This window comes from Mesoplodon bidens, assembly GCF_964165515.1.
Source record: "Mesoplodon bidens genome assembly, chromosome: X".
NCBI lineage: Eukaryota > Metazoa > Chordata > Mammalia > Artiodactyla > Ziphiidae > Mesoplodon > Mesoplodon bidens.
In genome coordinates this window covers 106412208-106430870 of record NC_138163.1, presented here as the reverse complement: position 1 = coordinate 106430870, position 18663 = coordinate 106412208, and the positions used below count along the sequence as shown (strand labels likewise).

General features: G+C 41.6%; 2 protein-coding genes across 3 annotated transcripts in view; one reads left to right on the top strand and one right to left on the bottom strand.

Annotated features, from left to right (window-relative positions):
- Positions 1-18663, bottom strand: part of SRPX (sushi repeat containing protein X-linked) — a 99171-nt gene that overhangs the window by 16386 nt on the left and 64122 nt on the right. For both annotated transcript variants that reach the window (XM_081222099.1, XM_081222100.1), the window contains 3 exons: positions 15236-15357; positions 14355-14534; positions 12551-12684 (listed from right to left, as the gene is read on the bottom strand). In XM_081222099.1, coding sequence (XP_081078225.1) covers positions 12551-12684; positions 14355-14534; positions 15236-15357 — 436 coding nt within the window. The remainder of the gene's footprint in view (positions 1-12550; positions 12685-14354; positions 14535-15235; positions 15358-18663) is intronic.
- Positions 1-18663, top strand: part of SYTL5 (synaptotagmin like 5) — a 258849-nt gene that overhangs the window by 233920 nt on the left and 6266 nt on the right. The window lies entirely within an intron of this gene.

Sequence of the window (18663 nt, the reverse complement as noted above, 5' to 3'; positions counted from 1 at the left end):
ACACCTCAGGCCAAACAACATTAAACGCTCCAACATTCGCATTATTGAAGTCCCAGAAGGAGAAGAGAGAGAGAAAGGACCTGAGAAAAATATTTAAAGAGATAATAGCTGGAGCTTCCCTGGTGGTGCAGTGGTTGAGAATCTGCCTGCTAATGCAGGGGACACGGGTTCGAGCCCTGGTCTGGGAGGATCCCACATGCTGCAGAGCAACTAGCCCACAACTACTGAGCCTGCGTGTCTGGAGCCTGTGCTCCGCAACAAGAGAGGCCGCGATAGTGAGAGGCCCGTGCACCGTGATGAAGAGTGGCCCCCCCGCTTGCCACAACTAGAGAAAGCCCTTGCAAAGAAACAAAGACCCAACACAGCAAAAATAAATTAATTAATAAACTCCTACCCCCAACATCTTCTAAAAAAAAAAAAAAAAGAGAGATAATAGCTGAAAACTTCCCTAACATGGGAAAGGAAACAGTCACCCAAGTCCAGGAAGTGAAGAGAGTCCCAGGCAGGATAAACCCAAGGAGGAACACGCCAAGACACATAGTAATCAAACGGACAAAAAGTAAAGACAAAGAAAGAACATGAAAAGCAACAAGGGAAAAGCAACAAATAACATACAAGGGAATCCCCATAAGGTTATCAGCTAATTTTTCAGCAGAAACTCTGCAGGCCAGAAGTGAGTGGCATGATATATTTAAAGTGCTGAAAGGTAAGAACCTACAACCAAGATTACTCTACCCAGCATGGATCTCATTCAGATTTGTAGAAATCAAAAGCTTTACAAACAAGCAAAAGCTACGAGAATTCAGCACCACCAGACCAGGTTTGCAACAAATGCCAAAGGAACTTCTCTAGGCAGAAAAGAAAAGGCCACAATTAGAAACAAGAAAACTACGAATGGAAAAGCTCACTGGTAAAGGCAAGCATACAGTAAAGGTAGGAAATCATACACACAAATATATCAAAACCAGCAATTGTGAGAAGAGGAGAGCACAAATGCAGGATACTGGAAATGCATTTGAAATTAAAAGAGGAGCAACTTAAAACAATCTTGTTTATATATAGACTGCTGTATCAAAACTTCATGGGAACCACAAAGTGAAAATATACAGATCACAAGAGCATAGAACAAAAGAGAAGAAAAAAGACCTACAAAAAAAAATCCAAAACAATTAAGAAGATGGCAATAAGGAACATACATATCAATAATTACCTTAAACATAAACAGATTAAATGCTCCAACCAAAAGACAGACTAGTTGAATGGATCCAAAACCATGACCCGCATATATGCTGTCTGCAAGAGACCCCCTTCAGATCTAGGGACACATACAGACTGAAAGTGAGAGGATGTAAAAAGGTATTCCATGCAAATGCAAATCAAAAAGAAAGCTGGAGTAGCAATACTCATATCAGACAAAATACACTTTAAAATAAAGACTGTTACAAGAGACAAAGAAGGACACTACATAATGATCAAGGGATCAATCCAAGAAGAAGATATAAGAATTATAAATATATATGCACCCAACATAGGAGCACCTCATATATAAGGCAAATACTAACAGTCATAAAAGGAGAAATTGACAGTAACAATAATCATGGGGGACTTCAACATACCATTTTCACCAATGGACAGATCATCCAGACAGAAAATCAATAAAGTACACAGGCCTTAAATGACATATTAGACCAGATGGACTTTATTAATATTTATAGAGCATTCCATACAAAAGCAGCAGAATACATGTTCTTCTCAAGTGCACATGGAACAATTTCCAGGATTGATCACATGCTGGCCCACAAACTAAGCCTCAGTAAATTTAAAGAAAATTGACAACATATCAAGCGTATTTTCCAACCACAATGTGAGGAAAAACTATAAAAAACACAAACACATGGAGGCTAAACAATATGCTATTAAACAACCAATGGATCACTGAAGAAATCAAAGAGGAAATTTAAAAACACCTGGAGACACATGAAAGCACAATGATCCAAAACCTACAGGACTCAGCAAAAGCAGTTCTAAGCGGGAAGTTTACAGCAATACAATCTTACCTGAGGAAAGAAGAAACATCTCAAATAAACAACCTAACCTTACACCTAAAGCCACTACAGAGAAAGAAGAACAAACAAAACCCAAAGTTAGCAGAAGGAAAGAAATCAAAAATCAGAGCAGAAATAAATGAAACAGAGATGAAGAAAACAATAGAAAAGTTCAATGAAACTAAAAGCTGGTTCTTTGAAAAGACAAACAAAATTGCTAAGACTTTAGCCAGATTCATCAAGTAAAAAAAGGGAGAGGGCCCAAATCAATACAATCAGAAATGAAAAAGAAGTTACAATGGACCCCACAGAAATACAAAGGATCCTAAGAGACTACTAAAAGCAACTTTATGCCAATAAAATGGACAACCTGGAAGAAATGGACAAATTCTTAGAAAGGTACAACCTCCCAAGACTGAACCAGGAAGAAATAGAAAATATGAAGAGACCAACCACAAGTAATGAAATTGTAACTGTGATTTAAAAACTCCCAACAACCAAAGTGCAGGACCAGCTGGCTTCACAGATGAATTTTATCAAACATTTAGAGAAGACTTAACACCTATCCTTCTGCAACTATTCCCAAAAAAACTGCAGAAGTAGGAACACTCCCAAACTCATTCTATGAGGCCACCATCACACTGATACCAAAACTAGACAAAAATAGACAAAGAAAACACACATACACACAAAATAACAGGCCAATATCACTGATGAACATAGACACAAAAATCCTCAATAAAATACTAGGAAACCAAATCTAATAATACATTACAAGGATTGTGCACAATGATCAAGGGGGATTTATCCCAGGTATGCAAGGATTTTTCAACATCCTCAAATCAATCAGTGTGATACACCACATCAACAATTTGAAGAATTAAAAATCATAAGATCATCTCAATAGATGCAGGAAAAGCTTTTGACAAAATTCAACACCATTTATGATAAAAAAAAAAACTCTCCAGAAAGTAGGCATAGAGGGAACCTACCTCAACATAATAAAGGCCATATATGACAAACCTGTAGCTAACATCATACTCAATGATGAAAAGCTGAAAGCATTTCCTCTAAGATCAGGAACAAGACAAGGATGCCCACTCTTGCCACTTTTATTCAACATAGACTTGGAAGTCCTAGTCACAGCAATCAGAGAAGAAAAATAAAAACAATCCAAATTGGAAAAGAAGACTGTCACTGTTTGCAGATGACATGATACTATACATAGAAAATCCTAAAGACACTACCAGAAAACTACTAGAGCTCATCAATGAATTCAGTAAAGTTGCAGGGTACAAAATTAATACACAGAAGTCTGTTGCATTTCTATACACTAACAATGAAATATCAGAAAGAGAAATTAAAGCAACAATCCCACTTATCACATCAAGAAAAATAAAATACCTAGGAATAAACCTACCTAAGGAGGCAGAAGACCTGTACTCTGGAAACTATAAGATGCTGATGAAAGAAATTAAAGATGACACAAACAGTTGGAAAGATGTACCATGTTCTTGGATTAGAAGAAATAATATTGTCAAAATTACTATACTAGGGCTTCCCTGGTGGCGCACTGGTTAAGAATCCACCTGCCAGTGCAGGGGACACGGGTTCGAGCCCTCGTCCAGGAAGATCCCACATGCCGGGGAGCAACTAACCACAACAGGTTCGAGTTGTGTGCCACAACTACTGAAGCCCGTGTGCCTAGAGCCTGTGCTCCGCAACAAGAGAAGCCACCGCAATGAGAAGCCCGTGCACTGCAATGAAGAGTAGCCCCCACTCACTGCAACTAGAGAAAGCCCGCAGGCAGCAATGAAGGCCCAATGCAGCCAAAAATAATATATAATTTTAAAAAATTTACTATACTAACCAAAGCAATCTACAGATTCAGTGCAATCCCTATCAAATTACCAATGGGATTTTTCACAGAATTAGAACCAAAAAAAAAATCTCAAAATTTGTGTGAAGACACAAAAGACCCTGAATAGGCAAAGCAATCTTGAGAAAGAAAAATGGAGCTGGAGGAATCAGGTTCCCTAATTTCGGACTATATACTACAAGGCTACAGTCATCAAGATAGTATGGTACTGGCACAAAAACAGACATATAGATACACTGAACAGTATAGAAAGCCCAGAAATAAACCCATGCACCTACGATTAATCTACGACAAAGGAGGCAAGACTATACAAAGGAGAAAAGACAGTCTGTTCAATAAATGGTGCTGGGAAAACTGGACAGCTACATGTAAAAAAAAAAATGAAATTAGAACATTATTTAATACCATACACAAAAATAAAATTAAAAAGGACTAAAGACCTAAATGTAAGACCAGATACCATAAAACTCTTAGAGGAAAACAGGAAGAACACTCTTTGACATAAATTGCAGCAATATTTTTTTCTGTCTCCCACAGTGATAGAAATAAAAATAAACAAATGGAACCTAATTAAATTCAAAAGCTTTTGCGCAGCAAAGGAAACAAACAAAAAGACAACCCACAGAATTGGAGAAAACATTTGCAAGCAATGCAATCTGCAAGGGATTAATCTCCAAAATTTATGAACAGTTCATGCAGCTCAATAGCAAACAAACAACCCAATCAAAAAACGGGCAGAAGACCTAAATAGACATTTCCCCAAAGAAGACATACAGATGGCCAAGAAGCATATGAAAAGATGCTCAACATCACTAACTATTAGAGAAATGCAAATCAAAACTACAATGAGATATCACCTCACACCAGTCAGAATAGCCATTATCAAAAAGTGTACAAACAATAAATGCTGGAGAGGGTGTGGAGAAAAGGGAACCCTCCTACACTGTTGGTGGGAATGTAAAATTGGTACAGCCACTATGGAGAACTTAAAGTATGGAGTTCCTTAGAAAACTAAAAGTAGGGGCGCTTCCCTGGTGGCACAGTGGTTAAGAATCCGCCTGTCAATGCAGGGGACACGGGTTCGAGCCCTGGCCCAGGAAGATCCCACATGCTGCGGAGCAACTAAGCACGTGCACCACAACTACTGAGCCTGCACTCTAGAGCCCGTGAGCCACAAATACTGAGCCCACATGCCACAACTACTGAAGCCCTCGTGCCCAGAGCCTGTGCTCTGCAACAAGAGAAGCCACAACAATGAGAAGCCTACACACTGCAACAAAGAATAGCCCCCACTCACCGCAACTAGAGAAAGCCCGCACACAGCAACGAAGACCCAACACAGCCATAAATAAATAAATAAATAAGTAAACAAATAAACAAACAAATAAATAAGGGGGGAAAAAACTAAAAATAGAGCTACCATATGATCCTGAAATCCCACTCCTGGGCATATAACTGGAGAAAAACATGGTTCAAAAGAATACATGCACCCCAATGTTCATTGCAGCTCTGTTTACAATAGCCAAGACATGGAAGGAACCTAAATGTCCATCGACAGATGAATGGATTAAGAAGATGAGGTACATATATGCAATGGAATATTATTCAGCCATTAAAAAGAAAGAAATAATGGTATTTGCACTAACATGGAGGGACCTGGAGATTATCATACTAAGTAAAGTAAGTCAGACAGAGAAAGACAAATATATGATATTGCTAACATACGGGATCTAAAAAAAAAATGATACAAATGAACTTATTTACAAAATAGATACAGACTCAGAGACTTAGAGAATGAACTTATGGTTACCAGGGAGGAACAGTAGGGGGGGAGGGATAGAGTAGAAGTTTGGGATTGACAGGTACACACTGATATATTTAAAGTAGATAACCAACAAGGACCTACTGTATAGCACAGGAAACTCTGCTCAATATTCTATAATAACCTAAATGGGAAAAGAATTTGAAAATGAATAGATACATGTATAACTAAATTACTTTGCTGTACACCTGAAACTAGCACATTTTTAATCAACTTTACTCCAATATAAAATAAAAATTTTTCTAAAGATAAGGTAACAGTAAAAAAAAATGGTAAAAATAACTAAAACTACAGTAATTTATTAGGTACACAATATTAAAAATATGTAAATTGTAACATCAATAACCTAAAATGTGAAGGGAGAAGTTAAAGTATAAAGCTTAAGACTTTATTGAAGTTAAGGTGGTATTAGTTTAAAATAGTGTGTTTTAAGATTTTTTAGAATGTAAGCCTCATGGTAACAAGTGATAAACCTGAATTACAAAGAATATGATAAAGTCAAAGTGTATTAATACCTCAGAACATCACAACACAATAAAAGAAAGCAGGATAAGAAGGAAAAATGGATCTAGAAAACAACCAGAAAATAATTAACAAAATGGCATAAGTCTTTATCAATAATTACTTTAAATGTAAACAGATTCAGTTCTCCAAACGAGAAACAGAATAGCTAAATGGATTTTTTTTTAAAAAGATTCAATGATATGCTGCCTACAGGAATGGCTTTAGCCTTCAAGACACACATAGGCAGAGTAAATAGATGGAAAAATATTTTAAGCAAATAACTAAAAAAAGTCAGAGGTAGTTAAATCAGACAAAATAGGCTTTAATTTTTAAAATGGTAAAAGGAGACAAAGAAGGTGATTTTATAATGATAAAGGGATCAATATATCATGAAGTTATAAAGATTATAATTATTGATGTGCCCAACATTGGAAAACTGAAATATCAATACATAAAGCAAAAACTAATAGAGCTAAATAAAAGGAGTAAACAGCAATACAGTAATAGTTGGGGACTTTAACACCCCACTTTCAACAATGGATAGATCATCCAGACAGAGAAATCAGTAAGGTAAGAGCAAATTTGAACAACACTATAGACCAAATATAACTAACAGACATTCACAGAATATCCTATCCAACATCAGCAGAAAACACATTCTTCTCAAGTGCACACAAAACATTTTCTAGGACAGACCATATGTTAGGTCACAAAATAAGTCTTAGAAAATTCAAGAAGACTGAAATCATACCAAGTATTTTCTCTGACCACATCGGTATGAAACTAGAAATCAGTAACAAGAGGAAACTGGAAATTCATGAATACATGGAAATTAAACAACATTCTCCTGAATAACATATGGATCAAAGAAGAAATTAAAGGGGCAATAAAGTATCTTGAGACAAAAAGTGGAGAAACAACATATGAAAACTTATAATTACTTTTGCTGTATCCCATAAGAGGGAAATGCACAACGATAAAAACCAACATTAAAAAGCAAGAAATTTCCCAAATAAACAACCTAACTATGCCTTAAGGAGCTAGAAAAAGAAACTGAGCCCAAAGTTATTAGCAAGAAGAGGGAAATAATAATTAGAGAAGAAATAAATGAAATTGAGAACAGAAAAACAATAGAAAACATTAACCAAACTAAGAGTTGGTTCTTTGAAAAGATAAACAAAATTGACAATCCTTTAGCTAGACTAACCAAGGAGAAAAGAATTCAAATCAACAAAATTATACATGACAAAGAAGACATTACAACTGATACAACAGAAATACAAAGTTCATAAGAAGCTATCATGAACAGCTCTACACCAGTAAACTGGACAACCTAGAGGAAGTGGAAAAATTCTTAGAAACATACAAACTATCAAGAGTGAATCATGAAGGAATAGAAAGTCTAAATAGACCAATTACTAGTAAGGTGATTAAATCAGTAATCAAAAGTCTCCCAGTGAAGAAAAGCCCAGGACCAGATAGCTTCACTAGTGAATTTTGCCAAACATTTAAAGAAGAATTAACACTAATCCTCAAACTCTGTCAAAAAAATAGAAATGGAGGAAACACTTCCAAACTCATTTTATGAGGTCAGCATTACCCTGACACCAGTGCCAGAAAAGGACACTATCAGAAAAATACAGATCCATAACCCTGATTAATATAGAAGCAAAAACTCTCAAAATACTAGCAAACTGAATTCAACAGCATATTAAAAGAATAATTCAGCATGACCAAGTGGAATTATACTTAGGATGCAAGGATGGCTCAACATACACAAATCAATGTGATACATCAGATTAATAGAATGAAAAAAACCATCTCAATATATGGAGGAAAAGCATTTGACAAAATACAACTTCTGTTCATGATTAAAAAAAACTCTGGTAGAGAAAGAAGGTACCTCCCACAGCTTACATCATACTCGGTGGTGAAAAGCCAAAAGATTCTAATGGCATTTTTACATAAGTAGGGAAAAAAAGAACAATCCTAAAGTTTGTAGAGAACCACAAAAGACCCCTAAATAACCTAGCCATCCTTAGAGAATAGAACAAAGCAGGAGGCCTCACACTTTCTGATTTCAAGTTATATTATGGTAATTCAAACAGTATAGTACTGGCCTAAAAACAAACAAACAAAACATTAAATGGAACAAAATTGAGAGCCAAGAAATAAACCCAAGCTTATACAGTCAACTAATATTTGACAAAAGAGCCAGGAATATTCAATGGAGAAAAGACAGTCTCTTTAATAATTGGTGCTGAGAAAACTGGATATTCACATGTTAAAAAAATGAAAGAAAGCCCCTATCTTATACTACTTATAAAAAGGAGTTTGAAGTGGATTAGAGACTTAAATGTAAGATCTGAAACCATGAAATTCCTAGATGAAAAAACAGGGAAAAAAGCTCCTTGATATAGGTCTTGGCAATGATTTTTGGATATGACACCTTAAGCACTAGCAACAAAATGAAGAAAACAAACAAGTGGGATTATATCAAACTAAGAAGCTTCTGCACAGTAAAAGAAACTATCAACACCTGAAAAGACAACCTACAAAATGGGGGAAAAATTGCAAACCATTTATCTGATAAGGGGTTAATATCCAAAATATCTAAAGAACTCATACAACTCAATAGCAAATAAATTCATACTCTAATTTAAAAATGGGCAAAAGACCTTAATAGACATTTCTCCAAAGAAGATATATGAAAGGCCAACAGATACATGAAAAGATGCTCCACATCACTAGTCATTACAAAAATGCAAATCAAAATCATGAGGTATCATCTCATGCCTATTAGGATGGCCATCATCAAAAAGACACATAACAGTCAGCACTGCTGCTCTACATGGATGGAGCTTGTGTACTGTTGGTGGGAGTGTAAATTGGTGCAGACACTATGGAGAACAGTATGGAGGGTGCTCAGAAAATTAAAAATACAACTACCATATGATCCAGCAATTCCACTGCTGGGTATTTATCCAAAGAAAAACACTAACTTGAAAAGATATAAGCACCCCCATGTTCTCTGCAGCATTATTTACAATAGCCAAGCTATGCAAACAACCTCAATGTCCACTGACGGATGAATGGGTGAGGAACATGTGACACGTAGAATGGACCATTATTTAGCCACAAAAAAGAGTGAAAAAATGCCATCTGAAACATGGATGGACCTTGAGGGCATTATGTTAAGTGAAGTAAGAGGAAATGGTAAATATCATGATCTCTCTTATGTGTAGAATCTTAAAAAAGAAACACACTGAGCTCATGGATATAGAGAACAGATTGGTGTTTTCCTGAGGTGGGGGCTGGGGGTTGGGCAAAAATAGGTGAAGAGGGTCAAAAGGTACAATTTCCAGTGATAAAATGGAAAAATTATGGGGACGCAATATACAGCTTGGTGACTCTTGTTAATAATACTGTACTGTATATTTGAAAGTAGTTAGGGGAGTGGATCCTGAAAGTTCTCATCATGAGAAAAAAAATTTTCGCCACTAGGTATGGTGATGGGTGTTAAATGGACTACTGTGGTGATCGTTTTGCAATATATACAAGTATTGAATCATTATGTTGTACACCTGAAACTAATGCTATATGTCAATCATACCTCAATTTTTATTTTTTTTATTTATTATTTTTTTGTGTGTGGTACGCGGGCCTCTCACTGTTGTGGCCTCTCCCGTTGCGGAGCACAGGCTCCGGACGCGCAGGCACAGTGGCCATGGCTCACGGGCCCAGCCGCTCCGTGGCATGTGGGATCCTCCCCGACCAGGGCACAAACCCGTGTCCCCTGCATCGGCAGGCGGACTCTCAACCACTGTGCCACCAGGGAAGCCCTACCTCAATTTTTTAAAAAAGAAAATGTTCCAGCCCCCAGAGCTGGCCCTTGGCAAGAGCCTCAGGAACGTGACCCACTCAACCATATGACAGGAAGTCTCATCAGGAATGCCGATGGCAGTAAGGGAACAAAAAAGTAATTTAAGATGAATATGACTAAATAGGAAAAGAAATTTTAAACTGCTGAATTATTAGAACACCAAGTTTTTATTACAGTTCCACTGAAATATCTCTGGGGTGACAGAATTGGTAGGCAAGTTAGAAAAGGTAGAAATATACATTTTTATTATTCTAACTGAATCACATAAGCCAATCCTTTCCTTGAAGGCTCTGCTTAAAATGCCAATGTAACTATGTTGGGGGTGGGGTCACATATAAACACCTTGATAGCAAATATCTTATCCAAATAATTCATTAGTAATTTAGCAAGTACCTGAAGGAATGGGATAGACTAGGGCAGGGGTCAGCCAACATTTTCTGTAAAGGGCCAGATAGTAAAGATGTTAGGTTTCATGGGGCTGGATGGTCTCTGTCCTAGCCACTCAACGGTGCCTTTGTGGTGCTAAAACAGCCATAGAGAATGCACAAATGAATGAGCCTTGGCTGTGCTTCAATAAAATTTTACTTACGAAAGCCATAGTTTGCCAAATAGAGGAAAAGCAAGTTGTCTGGCTTTTTCATTTTTCCATGGAACTAAGAAGAGGTCAGGGGACTTCCCTGGTGGCACAGTGGTTGGGAATCCGCCTGCCAGTGCAGGGGGACACGGGTTAGGTCCCTGGGCCAGGAAGATCCCACATGCCGCAGAGCAACTAAGCCCGTGCACCACAACTAGTGAGCCTGCGCTCTAGAGCCCTCGAGCCACAACTGCTGAAGCCCGTGCGCCCTAGAACCCATGCACCACAACTACTGAGCCCACGCACCACAACTACTGAGCCCACACACCACAACTACTGAGCCCACACACAACTATTGAAGCCTACATGCTCTAGGGCCTGCGTGCCCCAACTACTGAGCCTGCATGCTGCAACTACTGAAGCCCGCGTGCCTAAAGGCCGTGCTCCGCAAGAAGAGAAGCTACCACAATGAGAAGCCCGCGCACTGCAACAAAGAGTAGCCCCTGTTCACCACAACTAGAGAAAAGCCCGCATGCAGCAACGAATTTCCAATGCAGCCAAAAGAAAAAAAAAAGAGAGGGAAAGAAGAGGTCAGGAAACGTATGGTTGTGAAATAGAGCCTGCAAGGCCAATTTCCCACACAATGGAGTGGTGCAGGCTTGTGCTAACCAAAGAGCAACTCCCTAGCTGGAGGAGGCGACACAAGGTGGAGGTCAGGTGGCAGGGATTGGGGTTAAAGATGAGATGAATTGGGTTCCTATCAAAGGAGCCCAAAATGTTTTATATGGCTCTTCAGAGTTCATGGGAAGTCCAAGTACACGGGGAGAATAAACACAGATTTATCATTATTCATTGTCTTAATGCTGAAATGAGAAGTGTAGCCTTTGATTAAACCAAGATTGTTCTAAAACCCTAGTTCTATTCACTGTAATACCTGAGTGAAACATTCCTCCAAAAATGTGCAGCACCGCGTCCATGACCCAGTATAACATCCTACCTCTTTAGCATTAAATCAGACTGGCCACTCTTATTGACAACATGCTTCAGGACAGAAATCAAACAAGTTCTAATTCAATCCTTTCAGTTTCTAGCTTGTTTGGTTTTTTCCCCAAAAGACACTGGTTGCCTCATTCTGTAGCTACAAAACTTACACAGCTAAAAAGGGCACATTCCCTAGAAAAGCTCCCCCCATCAAACTTTGAAGTTCTTAGGAATCACCTGAAGGCCTTGTTAAAATGTAGTTTGAATCACCTGAAGGTCTTGTTAAAATGTAGTTTCTGATCCAGCAGATCTGGGATGGGGATTGAGAATTTGCATTTTTAACAAGCTCCCAGGTCATGCTGATGCTGCTGGTCCACAGAGCACACTTGGAGAACCGCTTCTCTAAAGGATGGTTATCCCTCTCTGAGGAGCTCTGTGAGAGCTGGGGAAGCTCCCTGCAGCAGGATGTGGGGCCTGAGGGCTCCTAGACCCCTCTCACCCCTTGAGCCAGCCTTTAGGGCCAACAACTGCTTGATCGCCTCCTTCGCAGGCATATCCTGGACAGGTTCAGCAAAGACAATTAGTTCTTTGGCTGAACCTGGACAGCATATCAATTAGGCTTATTAGTGAAGACAACCAAACCTCATTAGTTAGAAAACGACTGGGTTAGCTCTGGGGAGTCAGTGTTAATTAGGTTATGCCCCAGAGCCAGAAATGAAGGGTGGGAGTTCTGAAGTGCTGGTTCCTGAAGCCCACGGGAAATGGATTAGGCACTGAATCTGGCCTTTGCTTTTAATAAAATGACTGGGCCCTTCCTGTTTAGAGGTCTCCCTCCCGCCTAAGCCCTGCCGCAAGGACTCACCTGCAGCATCCCCAGCTGCAGCCGGTAGAGGAGGTTTCGGGCTGTGGGCGTGGACACGATGAACAGTCTTCTTTTCTCATAAAACTGATCCAGAAGCGCAGCTGCTGTTCGGACACCGACATTGACATTCATGGCTGTAATCAGAAATGGCCAGACAGGTCAGAAACTCTCTACTGGTTCTGTGTCTCAACACAGCCTGTGATGAGACACAGAACCACATGTGTAAGAAGTAACCCCTGGGGCTTCCCTGGTGGCACAGTGGTTGAGAGTCCGCCTGCCAATGCAGAGAACGCGGGTTCGTGCCCCGGTCCAGGAAGATCCCACATGCCGCGGAGCGGCTGGGCCCGTGAGCCATGGCCGCTGAGCCTGTGCGTCCCGAGCCTGTGCTCCGCAACGGGAGAGGCCACAACAGTGAGAGGCCCACGTACCGCAAAAAAAAAAAAAGAAGTAACCCCTGAGATAAAGATTCAACTAGAAATATTAGTTTATTCGGGAGGTGGTCCCAAGGAGCCCTGGGCTGGGGAGCGGGGAAGTGTGTCAGTTTCCTCTTGCTGCTATCACTCGTCACCACAATCCCCGTGGCTTAACAAACACACATTCTCTTACAATCCTGGCGGTCCGAAGTTTGGGACGGGTTTCACTGGGAGTAAAATCAAGGTTGTTGGCTCGTAGCCTTTCCCCTACCTTCAAAGCCAGAAGCATCGCATCTTCCAGCCTCTCTCCTCTCTGACCTCCGCTTCCCTCATCTTCTTCTCTGACTCTGAGAGCACTTCTGCCTCCCTCTTATAAGGACGCTTGTGATTCCATTGAGCCCACCTGGATAATCCACGCTCTTCTCCCCATCTCAAAATCCTTAACTTAATTACATCTTCAAAGTCCCTTCTGCTACATAAGGTAATATATTCACAGGTTCTGGGGATGAGGATGTGGGTATTTTTGCTAGGCTTGGGGGGTGGGCATTCCTCTCCTGCCTCAGGAAATGAGACAGGGAAGGAAAGAGGGATGTTCTTTGTACTTTGATGTATGAAATTGAAGAGCCTCAGGCATTTAGCTGATGATGTATGTGTCTGTGTGTCTCTGTCTCTCAGTTAACTCTGAATGGCTGGGATTAAAGGGAAAGCCTAAAGATGAGAAAGTACCAGGAAACGAGAAAACAGTGAAGTACAGAAATAAAAGACATGTCTGGAATTTTCTGGCTAGTCCAAATTTCACACTAGGATCACTACCCAGCCCAAGTTTTGTTCCTCAGTAATAACAGCTGACAGGTATTGAGTTTACCCTGTGCCAGGCCCCACTCAATTCCACTGTTGAAGAGACGACCTCATTTAATACTTAAAACCACTCCAGGAGTGGGCAAAGTATTATACTCCTCATTTGACATTAGGAGGAAAGATTCCAAACGCCCAAGGTCTGCGGGACTTTCCAGCCAGTGCTGCAAAGCAGGCTTTCTATCATCTGTGCGCAGTAGTGTACCGGCTTTGTAAAAAAGATCCTTACATTTGTAGAAGGGAGGAACAAGGGTACGGACTGTGCTGATTCATAATGGGCTCTGGGCTCCCACCTCCAGCTTCCTCCTTACAGGACGTGAGAGAGAAATCAGAAGACAGGCAGAGGCACAGGAGGAGGGCAGGTGAGGTGGGCTGCCCAGGGATTCGAGGACTGTTTTCACCCATCCGATGAAGACGGCTGGCACTGAACCTTTCACGATATACAGAACGAAGCTCTCCCTCCTCCCTGTACTGGAAATCTGGGCCCAAGGGTCTTCAGGGTCTGCTGCTGGCTGGAGAGAGGGCTGCCCTCGTACCTGCACAGGTGGGCTCTGTGCCAGACCAGGCCAGGTTGGACTGACACACTCGGGCAGGGCTCCCTTGGAGCTCGTAGCCTCCGATGCAGGAGAATTCACAGGTGGCCCCGTAATTATCGCCGTCGCTGGAGCACTTCATGTAGCCGTTCTCCGGGGCGTTGAGTTTGCCGCAGCGTCTGACTGTGTGGGACACAAGCCCAAAGGGGGCTCAGTGCTGAGCTCCCTTCCACAAAGTAACCAGGGAAGGGGAGGGTTCAGAAGCACCAGAAAACGAGAGAGGGGGCAGGCATAGCTCTCTGGCCAGTGGGTGGGCCTTGGAATGGTCACTGTTCATACTAACAAGACCACTGAGATGAACTGATTTAGCCCTCTGTGTTCTAGATGAGGAGGTTGAACTCAGAAGAATAAGGAGGAAGGATGGTTAGTTAAGTAACTGCCCATTGAGGCATAAAATAAACCTTTTTTTCACGTAGACCAAGAGTTCTAGAACACCAAGAACATGGTCTCCTGGTGACCCCAGCTAGGGCGGGGGGTTCTCCTAACCTCCTTCGTATCAATAGAAGGACTTACAGGCTTCAGCTGGTCACCGAAGCCCAGGGATGGAAAAGTTATTGAATAATACTCTTCTAGGACAGCCAGCTGTGGGCTCACGTGAGACAAACTTACTGCTCTCTCGGACTCCTTCAATAATCTGCCAGCCCTGGACCTCATCCGGATTGGAATTGTGAAATTCAGGCATTAAGATGGCACCCTTCCCCTAGCCTCATGATCAGAGGCTAATCCAGAGCTGGCAAGTCTCCCTCTGGCAGAGGGTTCTTGCTTAAGGCTGTTTCCCTTTGTTCTTATAAAGAGAGAAGAAAGCCAAGAACCAGTCATCTTACCTCTTACTTTAACTCGAAATTTGCAAATGCCCTTGTTCTCAGCTCTGTCATACACTGTGTATTGGATCTTGTGGTCTCCTTCTGGAAAATGTGAGCCTGGGGGTAGGCCTTTTAGAATAACACTTAAAGGGGGAAAAAAATCAGAAACACCAAAGATGATCATTGTAGACCTAACAACAACTGGGCCATGATGGGCGTAATGATCAAAGAGGACCATAGTGGGCATTTGTTGAGTACCCATTCTGCCCAAGATACAGAGAGTCCAAGGGACAGCCATTAGACCAGTTTTACTACTTTAATTCTCGAAGAATAGAATTTCCTGAGCTTTACTCTGTTTTGGAAGAGGGGTTTGAGACCAGAAAAATGGAAGTCCCCAATTCCTGGGAAGTTCAGATTTATTTTTCTCGCTGGAATGTAGAACAGAGGACGGGGGATGCTCAGAACCCAGGGCCTAACTCTTCCTTCCTTTGTTCCAAGGGGGACCTGCATTGCCTCCCTGTTGGGAGAATGAGGGAATTTTCTGTGAGGAAAATCATTTGAGAGGGTAGTCCAAGCACTCATTGGCAATTTGGGCCTGCAGGGGGCGCAAGAACCTTCTCTGCTTTTTCTATCTGGGTGGAGACCTTTCCTGAGCAAAAGGCAAGTTCACTGTGATTCCTTGGTGATCCTAATAATAATAATAACTTAAGTTATTATTATTAATAATAAGCTATTATTATTATTATTATTGTTCTTTGCATGTACATAAACCTTACACATGTCAGGTATGGTTCTAGGCATTTTACATATATTAGTTTATTTAATCCTCACAACAACCCCATGAGGTAGGCATTATTATCTCCATTTCACAGATGAGGAAATTGAGGCACCAAAAGATCAAGGAACTTGCCCAAGGTCACACAGCATGGGTGACTCCTGCATCTTTCTTCTTGGTTGTCTGATAAGAACATCAGTAGGTACAATATGATCAAATGCCAGGTTTTATTTGTTTTTCAATAGATAATTTCCCATCTCTCTATACTTCTTAGAAATAATGAGAATATTGGCTAGTAACAGGCATGTGAAATTATCAACTGTCACCATTGAGGAGAACCTTCCACATAGCTGGACAAGGTAGCTGTTTACTTGTAAAAGGGTGAAGTGAGGGGTGTTAGGAAACTGCCAGAAATCCCACCATTAGAGACGTGTCACTTTGAACCTTAGATGCTTTAAGGTCCTCAAGAAGCACAATTTAAAAGCAGATAAACCTGAAAGGAATCAGACGTCCAATGTGAGTGGCTGCTCACCTCTTGGAGACACTCTTTCATCTGTGACATGCAAATAACAGTCATAAGGAGTAACTTAAGGGAGCTCACAGCAAGCACTTGTCTCAGCGCCTGACACTAGAACCTTCCCTCCTAGAAGGGGACGATATAACAGGAGCTTCCAAAACACATGGGGAAGAGAAATGTCAAGAGAAGCAAGGAGGCCAAGCAAGAGCTGAAAAGGGGACAAGACAGCCTTCTCTGAACCCCTCGTTCTGCCCAAGGAAGCGTCCTGCTCCACGCCTCCGCCGGCTCTGAGCTGTAGAGCTCAGGAAGCCGACAGCTGCCCTGAACAGAGGCGTCGGGGCTACTAAGACTCGCCTTCAAAATATCACATTTCTGGGCTTCCCTGGTGGCGCAGTGGTTGAGAGTCAGCCTGCCAATGCAAGGGACGCGGGTTCGTGCCCCGGTCCAGGAAGATCCCACGTGCCGCGGATCGGCTGGGCCCGTGAGCCATGGCCGCTGAGCCTGCGCGTCCGGAGCCTGTGCTCCGCAACGGGAGAGGCCACAACAGTGAGAGGCCGGTGTACCGCAAAGAAAAAAAAAAAAAAAAAGTCACATTTCTAACCATAACACACAGGTTACCCACAGACATGCCAAGGTGAATATCCTTGCTTGATAGAGTCGCCTGATGACCTGATATTGTGTGTTTATTATACCAGATTTCAATAGCAATCACAGTTGTGAAAAAAAATCTAAGAACCTATTATGGGCTAGGGGTTAGCCAGGCATTGTGCTGGGTTCCAAAAGATTCAACGATAGTTAAAACCCAATCCCTGATTCTATCAACTGTGATTTATTTTTTCATCCCAATTGCCTAAAGTTTCTCCTTAGGGGTTTGTGACATGTATACAACAGCAAATAAATACTTTTCTTAATACTCAAAGTTTATCTTTGAGGAGTTACAAGGGGAAACATAACAAATATGATCTAAGCTAGATGGTACACAGGGAGATAATTATCAGGCTGTAGGAACAAAATGTCCTGCTACGGGTGAGAGACTCAGGCTCTTCCTAGTAGAAGATGTTCTATTATGGCCAATAATTGCTTAAAAACGTTTCCTCTTGCCCAGCCTGGGTTGATAGGATTCTAGAAAGTCTTTCCCTGCTGTATGGCTCACCAGGGGGTAAGTCAGAGGTATTCTTTGCCCACAGATGGAAACTCGGTAAGGAGGTCTAGCAGGACCTTGAACTTTAAGGCATGGATGTAAACATGCTGACATGAAGTAGTGGCCTTCAGGGAAGGTGGGGGCCCAGCAAATAGCCGCAGGGGCACAGGCCCATATGCTAGATTAGAACAACATGTGGCTGAACTTCCCCGAAGGGAACCACCCATTTTTAAAAACATTTGGGATGTATTTCAAACTACTCATGCAGTGGGTCCTGGAGAATGGGGGTAGGGAAGAAGGCAGAAGACGCCGTCTCTTTTTTTTTTGCGGTACGCGGGCCTCTCACTGTTGTGGCCTCTCCCATTGAGGAGCACAGGCTCCGGACGCGCAGGCCCAGCGGCCATGGCTCACGGGCCCAGCCGCTCCGTGGCATGTGGGATCTCCCCGGACCGGGGCACGAACCCGTGTGCCCTGCATCGGCAGGCGGACTCTCAACCACTGCGCCACCAGGAAAGCCCCCATCTCTTTTTTTTTTTTATAAGCTGCTTCTTTAAGTGTTTAATGTGGTTGCAAGTTTTAAAAAATAAAAATCAAATGTTTTGAAAGAAGCAGGTGCCAAAACACAAGGGAGAAAAGTTTTGCACTAAACCACACTCACAGAGCACAAGGGGGGCAACATCGGGCTCCACCTGGGAGATACAGAAGTTCCCAGGGAGGCGGTGGCTTAGGAAGGTCTGGGGGGGCACCCTGGCAGGCAATGGGGGTGAGTCTATCCCTGAATTTACCAGTTGGCTTCCTCTTCCTCCTTCCGTCTCTTCTCCTCCCTTCTTCCCACCACCCCGTCGTCTTACTTCCTTTCTTTCCTTCAACAGATATTTACTGAGTACCAACTATGCGCTAGGCATGGTTCTGGGCATTAGGGATATGGCAGTGAACATACTGTAGTGGCAATAAACAGGCAATAAACAAATAAGAAAGTGAAAAATATAGTATGTTGGACGGTGAAGAAAAATAAA